This window comes from Nerophis lumbriciformis, linkage group LG15, assembly GCF_033978685.3.
Source record: "Nerophis lumbriciformis linkage group LG15, RoL_Nlum_v2.1, whole genome shotgun sequence".
Taxonomy (NCBI): domain Eukaryota; kingdom Metazoa; phylum Chordata; class Actinopteri; order Syngnathiformes; family Syngnathidae; genus Nerophis; species Nerophis lumbriciformis.
In genome coordinates, this window is record NC_084562.2 from 43,186,695 (window position 1) to 43,202,399 (window position 15,705).

Consider the following 15,705-nt stretch of genomic DNA (forward strand, 5'->3'; position numbering starts at 1 on the left):
TTACCTAAGTGTATAGATAGCTTGTTGTCAGCGAGCCAGGTGCATGTTCTACAGAGTTCAGCACTGAGGATTTTCTCCACCTGTGACTTGTCCTTGTCTGATACCAGCAGGGCCGAGTCATCCGCAAACAAGAGCAATTCACAGTCACATGCTGATGACAAGTCGTTTATGTATATTAGGAACAGTAAAGGCCCTAATATACTGTCTTGGGGGACTCCACAGCTCACTGAGAGGGGGGGAGGACATGATGCCGTTCACCTCTACCACCTGTTCCCTCCCCTCCAAGTAAGATTGCATCCAGCTCGATGAGGTTTTGTCAAATCCGATTGCTCTGAGCTTATCCAACAGTATAGCGTGATCAACGGTGTCAAAGGCCTTCTGAAGGTCCAGCATGACCATGCCGCAGTATTTGCCCGCGTCCACCTCATGTTTGATGTGGTCGGTCAGATAGAGAAGGCATGTGTCAGTGGAGTGGTTAGTTCTGAAGCCGGATTGGAATTTGTACATGAGTTTATTGGTGGCAAGGTAACTCGACCTGTTCATAAACTATTTTTTCCATTACTTTCGAAATGGAACTGAGAATAGAAACAGGTCGGTAGTTGCCAGGTTCCAATTTGCTTCCTTTTTTAAAGAGGGGAGTTACTCTTGCTATCTTAAAATCTTTTGGTACTTGGCCTTGTGAAATTGAGAGGTTTGTTATGTGCGTGATGATTGGGGCAATGATGGAGGCAGAGTCCCTGAGAAATCTGGAGGAGATATTGTCAAAGCCGGTGGCCTTGTTTGGGTGGAGCGCACTCAATTTTTTAAGCACCTCATCAGCTGAGACCATTTCTAATTTAAAATCGTTATTGGATACTCCAAGCTTTCTGTAGAAGGCTTTAATGTGTTCTACACCAAAGCGACCAGGGTGGTGGGACAGCTTGTTGACAAGAGTTGCGGCTATGCTGGTGAAAAAGGTGTTAAGTCTGCTTGCTATACCTCCATTTTGTCTGTAATGAGGGAGTCATTCACGTTGATTAGATGGGCTTTAATATAAGTCATACAAAATATGTGATGTAAAAATGTGCGAGTAAATTAACTGATGTTACATCATTTGTCCAAAGATTTGTATTTATCCACTTTTATTTATCTATGCCAGTGACAGGAAATAAAATTGTATAAATAAGTGTAAAATACATGTATTTTTTTCTTAAATTTAGAGAAAATGTAATATTATCTGAGGGGTACACCAAAACAATTTGACTTGACCTGGGGCTGCATAATTAGTTACATAGTTACACAATTAAAGACACTATAGGATAAATGTGGCACTCAATGTTGACAATGAACCTTTTCACTTAACTCATTTTTTCTTTGTTGTTTTTATTCAGTGACATTTCTCTGTATGTTTGTGATTTTTATTTTTGCTGTTACCTTTTTTTCCCCTTCTAGTCAGTTACTGTGATTCGCTTATCTGCTTGTGGTGAAGAGGAAGGCTGTGACTGAAATGTGGGAGGGGGTGTTATTATATTACTTATATGATTTGTCTGTAATTTTATTTTATTTATTTATTATTTTTTTGGGGGGGGGGTGGGGCATAAAAAAGATGTATTATGATGCCCCTATAAAATGAATAAATAAATAAATACATGTATTTTATAAGCAAAGTGTCCTTCACATTGACCAGATGAGCTTTAATATAATTAATATCAATTTGTGATCAAATAAATATGCTAGGAAATCATATAATTTTACATATCTGGTCCAAAAAAAAATGTTTTATCTACTTTTATTTATCTAGCTATGACAGTGACGTATTGAACAGTTCAACGTTTTTCCACTAGATGGCAGAAAATAAAAAAATAACCTGGTTATCTACTGTCATAGTTTCCATTAGTTCAAAAGTCATGGCACGCTTGATGCTGTTACATTTTTCTGGTTCCAAATATGCGCCTAAGCTCAATTAAGGTAGGGAAACACTGATATAAACTCGTCGAGCTTTGCTGCGTGCACTCCAATTCGCTCCAATAACTTTGTTTTGTTAACACATCCATACAACAGGGAGCGCTTAACCTGCTATTCTACATTTATTGAAAGCGAAGAAGAAACGCGCCTGCTTCCGGTTTCATTGTGGGACGTAACTTCCTTTCTGTCCGCGCTAACCTCCTAGTGAACACGCGCTCGTCTTTCTTGCTCAAGTGAGTGGCTTTTATAAACCATTTAAAATATGTATTATGTGGTTAAATAGCGGCCTGTCACTCCGTAAATATACAATTAACTAAACTATGGTCGATTAAAACCTACACAATGCCATTTTTATTGGTATAGAAGTTTTAACGTGGCTCGCTAGCGGCTACTTGATATCACGGTACAGCAGAGTCGACACATGGTAGCATACATGATTACATCACGCAATATTAAAGTGACTATGTATTAAGTTCAATTTGTTATTGTCATTATGCGAAGATAACGTTGAAAACCATGGGCGATTTATTAAATTATGGACTATCCATTTTAATGATAGTTCAAGTTACTAGTCTGATATAGTTAATCATCATATATGGGCCGATACTGCAGATTTTAACAATTATCTAGTACAGGGGTCCTCAAGTACAAATCTTGAAGGTCCACAAATGGTTTTTTTTAAACAGGCTGGGTCCGTTTATTATCGGTCAAGCTTATATAGTAGCAGGAGGTAGGTAGTTTAACATTTTCTTAAAATGAACAAAAATAAAATAAATATCCAATAAAATACATGAAATATTTTCTTTGAAACAAAAATAAATAAGAACTTTGAAAAAAGTTGTCCTCTGCATTTGACCCATCCCTTGATCACCCCCTGGGAGGTGAGGGGAGCAGTGGGCAGCAGTGGCGCTGCGCCCGGGAATAATTTTTGGTGATTTAACCCCCAATTCCAACCCTTGATGCTGAGTGCCAAGCAGGGAAGAATGCTGGTATGAGCTTTTAAACATAACCCATTAACTGCTGCCAATCAAATGGTGAATAAGATACTCTTTAGGGTTCATATGTTTGTAAATCTGACTGTGATGAAGTCAGTGCCTCACCAGCCATGAACCTCACCGCACGTTACTGCTCTGTTGCTATTTGTTGTTGTGTCATAGATTTAACAAAAATCTTGCTTGATGTTTCATATGACTTTTTCAGCCTCGTGATTTCTTTTTTTCTTAGCTCTGAATCATGAGGAAATGTCTCTTCAAATTCGCGGTGCTCTTTCAGATAGTGATGTTTCAGATTTTCACTTTTCACCAGAGCAACAGTACTGTTGCATATTCGACACATTGGTCTGGTACTTGCAGTAGGTAGGATGAAACATATTGCTCTGTCCATTCTTCCTTGAAACGTCGGTTTTCCCTGTCCACCTTTCTTTTACCAGCCTGAGCCAACTTGGAGCATGCCATTGTGATTTGATTGACATTCAGTGACTGACGAGTGAACAGTTAGCGAAGTAGCGATACGAGACAACTGTGTGCCTGCAGCGAAAGGTTCCATGCACTGCACATGTGTATGACCCAGGTGGTAACAGCCTATCAGCGCGTCGTCGTGATAGAGATGACAACCCATACCCCGGAATCAGCCAATCAGAGTGGCGTTCTCTCGCTCTCACTCCGTCTCTCTCTCTGAGAGAGAGAGAGAGAGAGACGGAGTGAGTGAGACACGAGAAGTGTAAACGAAACGTGGAGATATTTGACTAAAAACAACGAAGAATGTTGACTTGCGCTAGCGATAACTCCCAGATGAATACAATTATATTTTTTTATAATAATTATAATTATAATAATAAAAATTTTTTACTATAATTCGTGCTGGGTCCGGACATGGACCGCGGTCCGCCTGTTGAGGATCACTGATCTAGTAAATTCAAGCTGACTTAAGACAAATAATTAGATTTTCTATATATTTGTGAACAATTTATCAACAAAGAAATTCTACATCAAAATAAACTAATCAAGCCATCAGAATCAACACATTGTGATCATTTTGTAACCCCCCTCAATTACATATTTAAGAGCCAAATAGTTATGAGTGTAAAATTGAGAATGGCATAAGATAATGTATTGACTTATGTTCAAAATTTGGCTATTTTACCCCAAAAGCCCGTTTGTATTAATGAATAATTTTGAATATATTATTGATCTCAGCACACTAGTATCGATCCAATACCTATACCGCCCTTGGTATTGATGTGTCGCTATATGGCTCGATTTGCCCCTTATTAGGAGTTAATAACTAATGACTCAAACTGCCTTTTGAAATGTCTAGTCAACAACCATATTGTAGAGCCAAATAAAGTTATTAATGTAAAATTGAAAATTGCATAAGCTATTGTATTGACTTTTGGTCAAATAATTTGGCTATTTTACCCCAAAGCCTGTGTATATTAATGAACAATATATAATAACTGGGATTTATATAGCGCTTTTCTAAGTACCGTACCCAAAGTCTTTTTAAATGTAGAACCCATCATTCATTCACACCTGGTGGTGGTAAGCTACTTTCATAGCCACAGCTGCCCTGGGGTAGACTGACGGAAACGTGGCTGCAATTTGCGCCTACGGCCCCTCCGACCACCACCTATCATTCATCATTCAATTCACCGGTGTGAGTGGCACCGGGGGCAAAGGGTGAAGTGTCCTGCCCAAGGACACAACGGCAGCGATTTTTGGATGGTAAGAGGCGGGGAGCGAACCTGCAACCCTCAGGTTTCTGGCACGGTTGCTCTACCCACTACGCCATGCCGCCCCTATATATATATACATTAAGTGTATCAAAAACACCCAGAGGACATTACTAAACAATATTGATCTCATCACATTAGTATCGATCCAATACTGATACAGCCCTTGGTATTGATACTATCGCCATATGGATCGATTTGCCCCTAATTAGCAGTTAATAACTACCGGTACATGACTCACACTGCCTTTTGAAATGTCTAGTCAACAACCATTTTGTAGAGCCAAATAAAGTTATTAGTGTGACATTGAAAATGGCATAAGCTATTGTATTGACTATTGTTCAAATAATTTGGCTATTTTATCCCACAGCCTGTTATATTAATGAACACTTTATACAGTAAGTTTATCAAAAACACCCACGGGACAGTACTAAACAATAATGATCTCATCACACTAGTATCGATCCAATACTGCTACCGCCCTTGGTATTGATACTGTCGCTATATGGCTCGATTTGCTACAAACTGCCTTTTTGAAATGTCTAGTCAACAACCATATTTGACACAGCATTAAGATGATAAAGTAGTTTTAAAGAACAATAGGTCTGATGAAAACTAACTAATATGAAATGGTTTGTGGATAAACATGTGAAATACATGCAATTGGCAAAGGTATGTCAAAAATGTATCAATATGTAAAGGGGGGCATACAAAACCCGGTATACTGCTGTATATACGCTCACTGTCCAAAAGCTCTGCCTTTAGTGTCTTATGTACATTTTGTTACTTTCAGAATGCGTTACGTTGCCGAAATGTATTAATATGAAAAGGGGGACATACAAAACCTGGTATACTGCTGTATATACGCTCACTGTCCAAAAGCTCTGCTTTTAGTGTCTTATGTACATTTTGTTACTTTCAGAATGCGTTACGTTGCCGCTTACCTGCTCGCTTCCCTTGCCGGCAATGACACACCTGACGCCAAACAGATCAAGAAGATCTTGGACAGTGTTGGCATTGAGGCTGATGATACCCGTTTGGAAAAGGTCCGTGTTCTTACGTGATGATTTGGTCCTTTCTTATTTCTTCACTCCCATTTGACTTTCACAGAACTTGACCTTCACCAATGTCATTTCTGTTCCAACAGGTCCTCTCTGAGCTCAAAGGCAAAAAAGTAAATGATGTGATCGCTGCAGGTGAGTGTGCGACCGATTTATCTAAACACTTCTTATCTTTGGAAGTTTTCGCTATCTAGAAAAGGAGATGGCATGGTCTCAGCTCACAGCAGTGTGAAGCAAGATCATTTTCAAAGAGCTCATAATGTCTGTAGCTTACAATGACTAATTTAGCCCACAAGTCTATTCAGAATTTCATAATTATGTAGATAGCTAAACAGTGTACATCAACAGGCCGCAGTGACCCACCTGTTGGAGTCCCGTTACTAACGAAAATAACGTTGACTCCAACAATGGTGCCCAAAAGTATGATTTTAACAAGGTCTTACATAGCTCGTAACTTAAAACATTCGAGTCTCAAATCAATGTTCCCCTTTGAAATTAATTTAAATTCAATGAAGACTTTGTAAGCCCTCCAAAACACAATTTTAACATGTGACATGTTTTTAATAGGAAAAACAAGCTTTTATATACATAACATTGTATCAGTAACAAAACAATAGAATGTGCTAGAAACAGCTACAAATGAATTTTAACAATTACCTTTATAAATCCGTGTTAGATTAACGCACTTTGAGAAACTCAGGGTGATACTGCTCATTTCCTGAAGTAGAAGCTAGCATAACTGCAAGCTATTTTAAACGCCCGTTTTGCCTCTGTCAATAAGAAACATTTTAAAGCCTTTACAAATTAAAATGGAAGAAGATAAACACACTAGAATTACAACAGTATGGCTCTTAAGGCTGAGCGATGAAACAATATAAATATATATCGTGATAGACACGTATTATCAATAAAAATGTGTAATAAAACGTTATAAATATTTTTTGTTCATTGTACAAAACAAAGTTGTGAATCAAAGCTGGTTGCATGAACAAGGGCACTTGCTTACCACGCAACATGATCAGTGGGAGCGACGCATTAACAGCCAATCAGGTAACAGTATCAAGTTTGGTTTGCGCCTTCTTGTAGTCTAGCTGTTGATTCCTTGCATAGAGTGAGAAGAAAAAATAAAAATTGAGTGCTGCAGAGAGCAAAAAAAAATTAGATAAAACAGAAAAATCACCTCAACGGTATGGCAGTTTTTTAGATTTTTTTAAAATGGATTGTAGTCAGGCCAAGGCGCTCGTAATCAGTAATGCCACTCCACCTTAGCTATGCTCTACCAGGCCAATCAGGGGCAAGATAGGGCGGGTCATCGAACCAGGAAGAGAAATCACAGCAGACATCCCAAATGACGACAAGAGTCGGAGAAGAGAAAAGATCATTTTCAAGCGTACCGTATTTTCCGCACTATTAGCCGCACCTAAAAACCACAAATTTACTCAAAAGCTGACAGTGCTGCTTTTAACCCGGTGCGCTTTATATATGGATAAATATTAAGATTCATTTTCATAAAGTTTCGGTCTCGCAACTTCGGTAAACAGCCGCCATCTTTTTTCCCGGTAGAACAGGAAGCGCTTCTTCTTCTACGCAAGCAACCGCCAAGGTAAGCACCCGCCCCCATAGAACAGGAAGCGCTTCTTCTTCTACTGTAAGCAACCACCCGCCCGCGTAGAAGCGCGCGGATATTACCGTACGTTTCATTTCCTGTTTACATCTGTAAAGACCACAAAATGGCTCCTACTAAGCGACAAGGATCCGGTTCATGAAAAGACGCAATCTCTCCATCCACACACGGATTACTATTTCACAGCAACTGATATTCCTGTGAACCACTGTGGATACAACGGGAGCACGTACGGTGAATATTCGCACCACAGGGAATGAGAAGTCATCCTTCACTGTGGTTCTAGCTTGCCATGCTAATGGCCAGAAACTTCCACCCATGGTGATATTCAAAAGGAAGACCTTGCCAAAAGAGACCTTTCCAGCCGGCGTCATCATAAAAGCTAACTCGAAGGGATGGATGAAGAAAAGATGAGCGAGTGGTTAAGGTAAGTTTAAGTTTACGCGAAGAGGCCGGGTGGCTTTTTTCACGCAGCTCTGTCCATGTTGATATACGTATGTTTGTGATTGCACATTTGCGTACATTTTGGGAGTGAACAGAGTTGTTAGAACGCTGGTTTTTAATATATTATTAAAGTTTGACTGACCTATCTGACTGTTTTTTTGACATTCCTGTAGCGCAGTTAGATGCGGCTTACAACACCGGGCGACTTATAGGTGGACAAAGTTTTGAAATATGCCGTTCATTGAAGGCGCGGCTTTTAACCCAGGGCGCCTTATGGCGCGGAAAATACGGTAATGTACGACAAAGTGAGGAGGATCATAGCCGCACAACTACTGTATTTTCCGCACTATAAGCCGCGCCGGGTTATAAGCCGCACCTTCAATGAATGGCATATTTCAGAACTTTGTTCACCTATAAGCCGCGCCGGGTTATAAGCCGCACCTTCAATGAATGGCATATTTCAAAACTTTGTTCACCTATAAGCCGCGCCGGGTTATAAGCCGCACCTACGCTGCGCTAAAGGGAATGTCAAAAAACAGTCAGATAGGTCAGTCGAACTTTAATAATGTATTACAAACCAGCGTTCTAACAACTCTGTTCACTCCCAAAATGTAATGTGCAAATGTGCAATCACAAAAATAGTAACACTCAAAATAGTGCAGAGCAATAGCAACATCAATAACTCAACGTTGCTCGAACGTTAATTTCACACAACACACAAATTAAACATTTAAAGCTCACTTTCTGAAGTTATTCCTCATCCATAAATCCCTCGAATTCTTCTGCTTCGGTGTCTGAATTAAAAAGTTGGGCGAATACGGCATCCAAAATGGCCAGCTCTGTCTCGTCGAAGTCATCAGAGTCAGTGTCGCTGTTGTTGTCCAGCAGTTCCGTGAATCCTGCCTTCCGGAAAGCTCGGACCACAGTTGAGACCGATATATCCGCCCAGGCATTTACAATCCACTGGCAGATGTTGGCGTATGTCGTCCGGCGCTGTCTCCCTGTCTTAGTGAAGGTGTGTTCGCCTTCGGTCATCCATTGTTCCCATGCCGTTCGCAGTCGTGCTTTGAATGCCCTGTTGACACCAATATCCAGCGGTTGGAGTTCTTTGGTTAATCCACCCGGAATGACGGCGAGTGTTGTATTAGTGTGCTTCACTTGTTTTCTGACACCATCTGTGATGTGGGCGCGCATGGAGTCGTAGATCAACAGGGATGGAGCTGCGTGAAAAAAGCCACCTGGGCTCTTCGCGTAAACTTCTCTCAACCACTTGCTCATCTTTTCTTCATCCATCCATCACTTCGAGTTAGCTTTTATGATGTACGCGTGTCTCTTAGTAGGAGCCATTTTGTGGTCTTTACAGAAACACACAAATGAAATGAAACGTAATACCCGCACGCTTCTTCTTCTACGGGGGCGGGTGCTTACCTTGGCGGTTGCTTACCGTAGAAGAAGAAGCGCTTCCTCTTCTATGCGGGCGGATGCTTACCGTGGAAGAAGCGCTTCCTCTTCTACGGGGAAAAAAGATGGCGGCTGTTTACCGTAGTTGCGAGACCTAAACTTTATGAAAATGAATATTAATATTAATCCATATATAAGGCGCACCGAGTTATAAGCCGCGCTGTCAGCTTTTGAGAAAATTTGTGGTTTTTAGGTGCGGCTTATAGTGCGGAAAATACGGTAGATAAAGTCACTTACCTGGCGCGGACCACTTCTCGTAGGACCACAGAACCGTACGTGTGTGACAGTCCATTACATCGTCGACTGGGAATTAAAAAGTGCCTGCAAATGTATTTTTTATCTGAGTTTGATACATGTTGTATTATTTGCACAGCTATGTTAATTATTTTATGTAGAAAGAATATTTTTCTCTTTTATTTATGTTATGTAATTCTGTGCTGTTAATACCCATCTTGACTAACTGGGTTAATAAAAGTGCCACTGACTGTTTACAGTACAGTTGTCATTCACTTAAATTTCAGTGAATCTCGCTCAAAAATGAATATCTTTATACCGTATTTCCCGCACTATAAGGTGCACCGGATTATAAGGCGCACCTTCAATGAATGGCCTATTTTAAAACTTTGTTCATTATAAGGCGCACAGAATAGACGCTACAGTAGAGGCTGGGGTTATGTTATGCATCCGTTAGATGGAGCTGTGCTAAAGGGAATGTCAACAAAACAGTCAGATAGGTCAGTCAAACTTTATTAATAGATTACAAACCAGCGTTCTGACAACTCCGTTCACTCCCAAAATGAAGCTGCTCTATTCCCGTGTTCTACTGCGTGACTGATCGCCTTGTTTAAACTCTGCGTCGTAAGCGTGTCTCTTAACAGGAGCCATTTTGGGGTCTTTACATAAACACACAAATGGAAATGAAACGGCACGCCTCGCACAGTCATATATCCCAGCAAGCACCACGCGCTTCTTCTTCTACGGGGGAAAATGAAGTCGGCTGCTGCTTACCGTAGTTGCGAGACCTGTTGTGGCTCAATATTGGTCCATATATAAGGCGCACCGGATTATAAGTGCACTGTCAGCTTTTGAGAAAATTTGAAGTTTTTAGGTACGCCTTATAGTGCGGAAAATACAGTACCGTATTTTCCGCACTATAAGGCGCACCGGATTATTAGCCGCACCTTCAATGAATTACATATTTCATAACTTTGTCCACCAATAAGCCGCCCCGGATTATAAGCCGCGCCTACGCTGCGCTAAAGGGAATGTCAAAAAAACAGTCAGATAGTTCAGTCAAACTTTAATAATATATTGAAAACCAGCGTTCTAACAACTCTGTCCCAAAATGTACGCAAATGTGCAATCACAAACATAGTAAAATTCAAAATGGTGTAGAGCAATAGCAACATAATGTTGCTCGAACGTTAATGTCACAACACACAAAATAAACATAGCGCTCACCTTCTGAAGTTATTCTTCATTCGTAAATCCTTCGAATTCTTCGTCTTCGGTGTCCGAATTGAAAAGTTGCGCAAGCGTGGGATCCAAAATGGCCGGTTCCGTCTCGTCGAAGTCAGTGTCGCTGTTGTTGTCCAGTAGTTCTGTGAATCCTGCCTTCCGGAAAGCTCGGACCACAGTTGTGACCGAAATATCTGCCCAGGCATTTACGATCCACTGGCAAATGTTGGCGTATGTCGTCCGGCGCTGTCTGCCCGTCTTAGTGAAGGTGTGTTCGCCTTCGGAGCTGTGTGAAAAAAGCCACCCGGCCTCTTCCCTTAACCACTCGCTCATCTTTTCTTCATCCATCCATCCCTTCGAGTTAGCTTTTATGATGACGCCGGCTGGAAAGGTCTCTTTTGGCAAGGTCTTCCTTTTGAATATCACCATGGGTGGAAGTTAGCATGGCAAGCTAGAACCACAGTGAAGGATGACTTCTCATTCCCTGTGGTGCGAATATTCACCGTACGTGCTCCCGTTCCACAGTGCGGTTCACAGGAATATCAGTTGCTGTGAAATACGGTAGTAATCCGTGTGCGGATGGAGAGATTGCGTCTTTTCATGAACCGGATCCTTGTCGCTTAGTAGGAGCCATTTTGTGGTCTTTACAGATGTAAACAGGAAATGAAACGTACGGTGATATCCGCGCGTTTTTTCTTCTTCTTCCGGGGGCGGGTGGTTGCTTACAGTAGAAGAAGAAGCGCTTCCTGTTCTATGGGGGCGGGTGCTTTCCTTGGCGGTTGCTTGCGTAGAAGAAGAAGCGCTTCCTGTTCTACCGGGAAAAAAGATGGCGGCTGTTTACCGAAGTTGCGAGATCGAAACTTTATGAAAATGAATCGTAATAAAGCGATTATATACTCGGTTATAAGGCGCACTGTCAGCTTTTGAGAAAATGTGTGGTTTTTAGGTGCGCCTTATAGTGCGGAAAATACGGTATGTATACTTTCACCGAAAAATATTACAGAGTTTAAGCAAAAAAATATCGAGATATACTTTTTCATCCATATTGCCCAGCCCTATTCCTGGTCCTTATTTTCGATAAGTCATGAAATTTCATTAGTAATCGACATTGACCAATATGGTAAATGGGTTTTACTTGTATAGCGCTTTTCTACCTTCAAGGTACTCAAAGCGCTTTGACACTATTTCCACATTCACCCATCCACACACTGATGGCGGGAGCTGCCATGCAAGGCCCTAACCACGACACATCAGGAGCAAGGGTGAAGTGTCTTGCTCAAGGACAAAACGGACGTGACGAGGTTGGTAGAAGGTGGGGATTGAACCAAGAACCCTCAGGTTGCTGGCACGGCCACTCTCCCAACTGCGCCACGCCATCCCATATATATAAAACACTTATGTATATCGTGATAGTTTCTAGCCATATCGCCACGCCCTAATGGCTCTTAAGTCAGAACAATATTGGATGTTTCTCCTGCCAAGAAAAGTAAATTTTTAGTTTTTAAATAAAACTTGGTATTAGTGTGTGTGTGTATACAAGTACTTTTTGAGCACATTTAACAATACCGTAATAATAACTGATAATTTTGGCTACAATAATGGTGATTTGAAATTTTCACAGCGTTAGTTCCCTACAACTACTGTACCGTAGTTTTATGGAGTAATGTAATAATTTTGTACAGCCTTCTTGTATAGTCGTCTTCTACGGTATCTTCTACAAGCCGCTTCTCTTTCAAACATAATCAACTATTTCTCCATAGTTTCATGGATAAATGTCCTCCGTTCAGAAAATATTTTAACCTTTGGCAACGCTTGTACGGCCACGGCTGTAAGTCGGCTATACACACTAGTCGTGTTTTTTTCGATTTTATCTTTCTGTAATTCAATGAGTATAATTTCTTTCTCAACAATGTCCTTCATACTCGCTTTCTCTGAATCCATGTTTGGTTAAACTGAGTTTTGTATGTCTATTAGCTAATGCTAGTGAGTGACACAATGAATTGTGTTCACTGGCATTTTTACGCCGTCTAGCGATGTAATCTGAAGCGTGCAACCAGCTACTATTAGGAGTAAAAATATATACTTTTGAAGAGATGGGGCAGTAATATACTTTAAAAAGTGGTTTATAGGGTTTGTCAAATGAAAGTTAAAAGGATTGTGTACCTGTACCTACATTAAAATGCTTCCCATGTGCATTCCAAATGCCATCACCAAGTCTGCCGCTATCAGTAATTGATATTACCGTATTTTCCGCACTATAAGGCGCACCTAAAAACCACAAATTTTCTCAAAAGCTAACAGTGCGCCTTATAACCCGGTGCGCTTTATTACGATTCATTTTCATAAAGTTTAGGTCTCGCAACTACGGTAAACAGCCGCCATCTTTTTTCCCCGTAGAAGAAGCGCGCGGTGCATGCTGGGATATGTGACGTTTCATTTCCATTTGTGTGTTTATGTAAAGACCCCAAAATGGCTCCTATTAAGTGTGTTGTCTGTCTAATTATAAATAATGCAGACGAGGCGTGTTAACTGAGTTCTCAACGTTTTCTCACAGCGTGCTCATAACCACATTCGAACTCCCAGCATACAACATCGCTTCTCAGGGCTACTGCGCATGCTCGTAACTATCGTTGCATGCTGGGTAGTGTAGTTGTTATATTTGCTAGCTCATAACAGCACATTGAGAGACACGCTTACGCGCTTAATTCAATACTCGCCGTCATTCCGGGTGGATTGACAAAAGACCTCCAGCCGCTAGATATTGGTGTCAACAGGGCATTCGAAGCTAGACTGCTAACTGCGTGGGAACTTCTCAGGGCTACCGCGCATGCTCGTAACTATCGTTGCATGCTGGGTAGTGTAGTTGTTATATTTGCTAGCTCATAACAGCACATTGAGAGACACGCTGACACGCTTAATTCAATACTCGCCGTCATTCCGGGTGGATTGACAAAAGACCTCCAGCCGCTAGATATTGGTGTCAACAGGGCATTCGAAGCTAGACTGCTAACTGCGTGGGAACTTCTCAGGGCTACCGCGCATGCTCGTAACTATCGTTGCATGCTGGGTAGTGTAGTTGTTATATTTGCTAGCTCATAACAGCACATTGAGAGACACGCTTACGCGCTTAATTCAATACTCGCCGTCATTCCGGGTGGATTGACAAAAGACCTCCAGCCGCTAGATATTGGTGTCAACAGGGCATTCGAAGCTAGACTGCTAACTGCGTGGGAACTTCTCAGGGCTACCGCGCATGCTCGTAACTATCGTTGCATGCTGGGTAGTGTAGTTGTTATATTTGCTAGCTCATAACAGCACATTGAGAGACACGCTGACACGCTTAATTCAATACTCGCCGTCATTCCGGGTGGATTGACAAAAGACCTCCAGCCGCTAGATATTGGTGTCAACAGGGCATTCGAAGCTAGACTGCTAACTGCGTGGGAACAATGGAAGACAGAAGGCGAACACACCTTCACTAAGACGAGGAGGCAGCGCCAGACGACGCCAACATCTGCCAGTGGATCGTAAATTTGCCCAACTTTTCACTTCGGACACCGAAGACGAAGGATTTACGAATGAAGAATAACTTCAGAAAGTAAGCGCTATGTTTATTTTGTGTGTTGTGACATTAACGTTCGAGCAACATTATGTTGCTATTGCGCTGCACTATTTTGAATTTTACTATGTTTGTGATTGCACATTTGCGTACATTTTGGGAGTGAACAGAGTTGTTAGAACGCTGGTTTTTAATATATTATTAAAGTTTGACTGACCTATCTGACTGTTTTTTTGACATTCCCTTTAGCGCAGCGTAGGCGCGGCTTATAGTCCGGGGCGGCTTATTGGTGGACAAAATTATGAAATATGTAATTCATAGAAGGTGCGGCTAATAATCCGGTGCGCCTTATAGTGCGGAAAATACGGTAACTACATACCTCACTTATGTCTGTTGTTATGACCCACATGTGTCATTATCTGTGTTAGTCAATACTTTGTCTCCTTCTGACCCCAATTGTGTGTAACTTGCGTTTGACATCTGCCAACATGTCTCCTCAGGTTTCAGTAAACTGGCCAGCATGCCAGCAGGAGGTGCTGTGACTGTTGCTGTTGCCAGCTCTGCAGCTGCTGGCTCAGGAGGAGCCGCAGCCCCTGCTGCAGCAGCAGGTATGATTTACAGCCTTGTTTGTTTACTTGGCAGTCCGAGCGTCTGTCTTTGGGTGCCAGCAGTCAGATTAGACAAGCTGCCTTTATATTGAATGCCTCTCTATGATTTTTTATTCTCTTCTAGCTGTGGAAAAGAAAGAAGAGAAGAAGGAAGAGTCTGAAGAATCCGATGACGACATGGGATTCGGTCTGTTCGACTAAGCTCTTTGTATGGAATAAAATTTGTGTACAAATTTGTCTCAGTTGATGTTTTAGTTTGTTTTGTAGGAGATGAATTGCATCTAATTTATGGCTTTAAGTCGGGAAAAAATGACCTTTGTGTTTTAAAAAAAAAATACAATTAAGAGGTTCGATGTTTTTGTCAGAGTGAACCCCATTTGCTATGTAGAATGATTACACATAGACTGTAATATTTCAAGTGCATATAAAAAAAACCAAATTCAGTTTAAGAACATTTAAATATTGTAAAAAGAAGAAAGAAGCTCAATATTGGAAAACAATGGTGTCGCACTCTAATCAACTCAAAATGCTACAAAGGTTTGCCGAGCCTCCAAATGTGCTCTATCTGTGTCCGTAAGCAGTCTACTTGCCATTTGGGGGGGGGGTGGACATTTTCAAGGGCCCTAAAAAGCAGGTGCAACAGCTGTCCACAGAGGACCCAAGTGATTACTTTCATGACATGTCCGGATGACCGTCCATATCAAAGCATATACTGCACATATAAAGCTGAGATGATTTGAGCCACTACGTCAGCTGCTGGTGTTGGTCCATTGAGTATTGTGAAGTCCATCAACCAGGACATTTGTTTTCAGAAC

The 15,705-nt window shown here is 41.3% G+C and overlaps 1 protein-coding gene across 1 annotated transcript; it reads left to right on the plus strand.

The window, feature by feature from the left end:
* Window positions 1-2,075: 2,075 nt before the first annotated feature.
* Window positions 2,076-15,127, plus strand: LOC133616140 (large ribosomal subunit protein P2-like). The gene is made up of 5 exons (XM_061975263.1): window positions 2,076-2,177; window positions 5,598-5,721; window positions 5,823-5,871; window positions 14,783-14,890; window positions 15,015-15,127. The coding sequence occupies exons 2-5, from the start codon at window positions 5,599-5,601 to the stop codon at window positions 15,089-15,091; spliced, it is 357 nt and encodes a 118-aa protein (XP_061831247.1). The 5' UTR covers window positions 2,076-2,177; window position 5,598; the 3' UTR covers window positions 15,092-15,127.
* The last annotated feature ends 578 nt before the right edge of the window (window positions 15,128-15,705 follow it).

What these genes read in the sequence shown, in the direction of transcription:
- LOC133616140 (XM_061975263.1), top strand. Translation starts at nt 5,599, where the DNA reads ATGCGTTACGTTGCCGCTTACCTGCTCGCTTCCCTTGCCGGCAATGAC. An exon ending in ATGATACCCGTTTGGAAAAG is followed by an intron (nt 5,722 to 5,822) that starts GTCCGTGTTCTT and finishes CTGTTCCAACAG; the next exon opens with GTCCTCTCTGAGCTCAAAGG. An exon ending in AGCCCCTGCTGCAGCAGCAG is followed by an intron (nt 14,891 to 15,014) that starts GTATGATTTACA and finishes ATTCTCTTCTAG; the next exon opens with CTGTGGAAAAGAAAGAAGAG.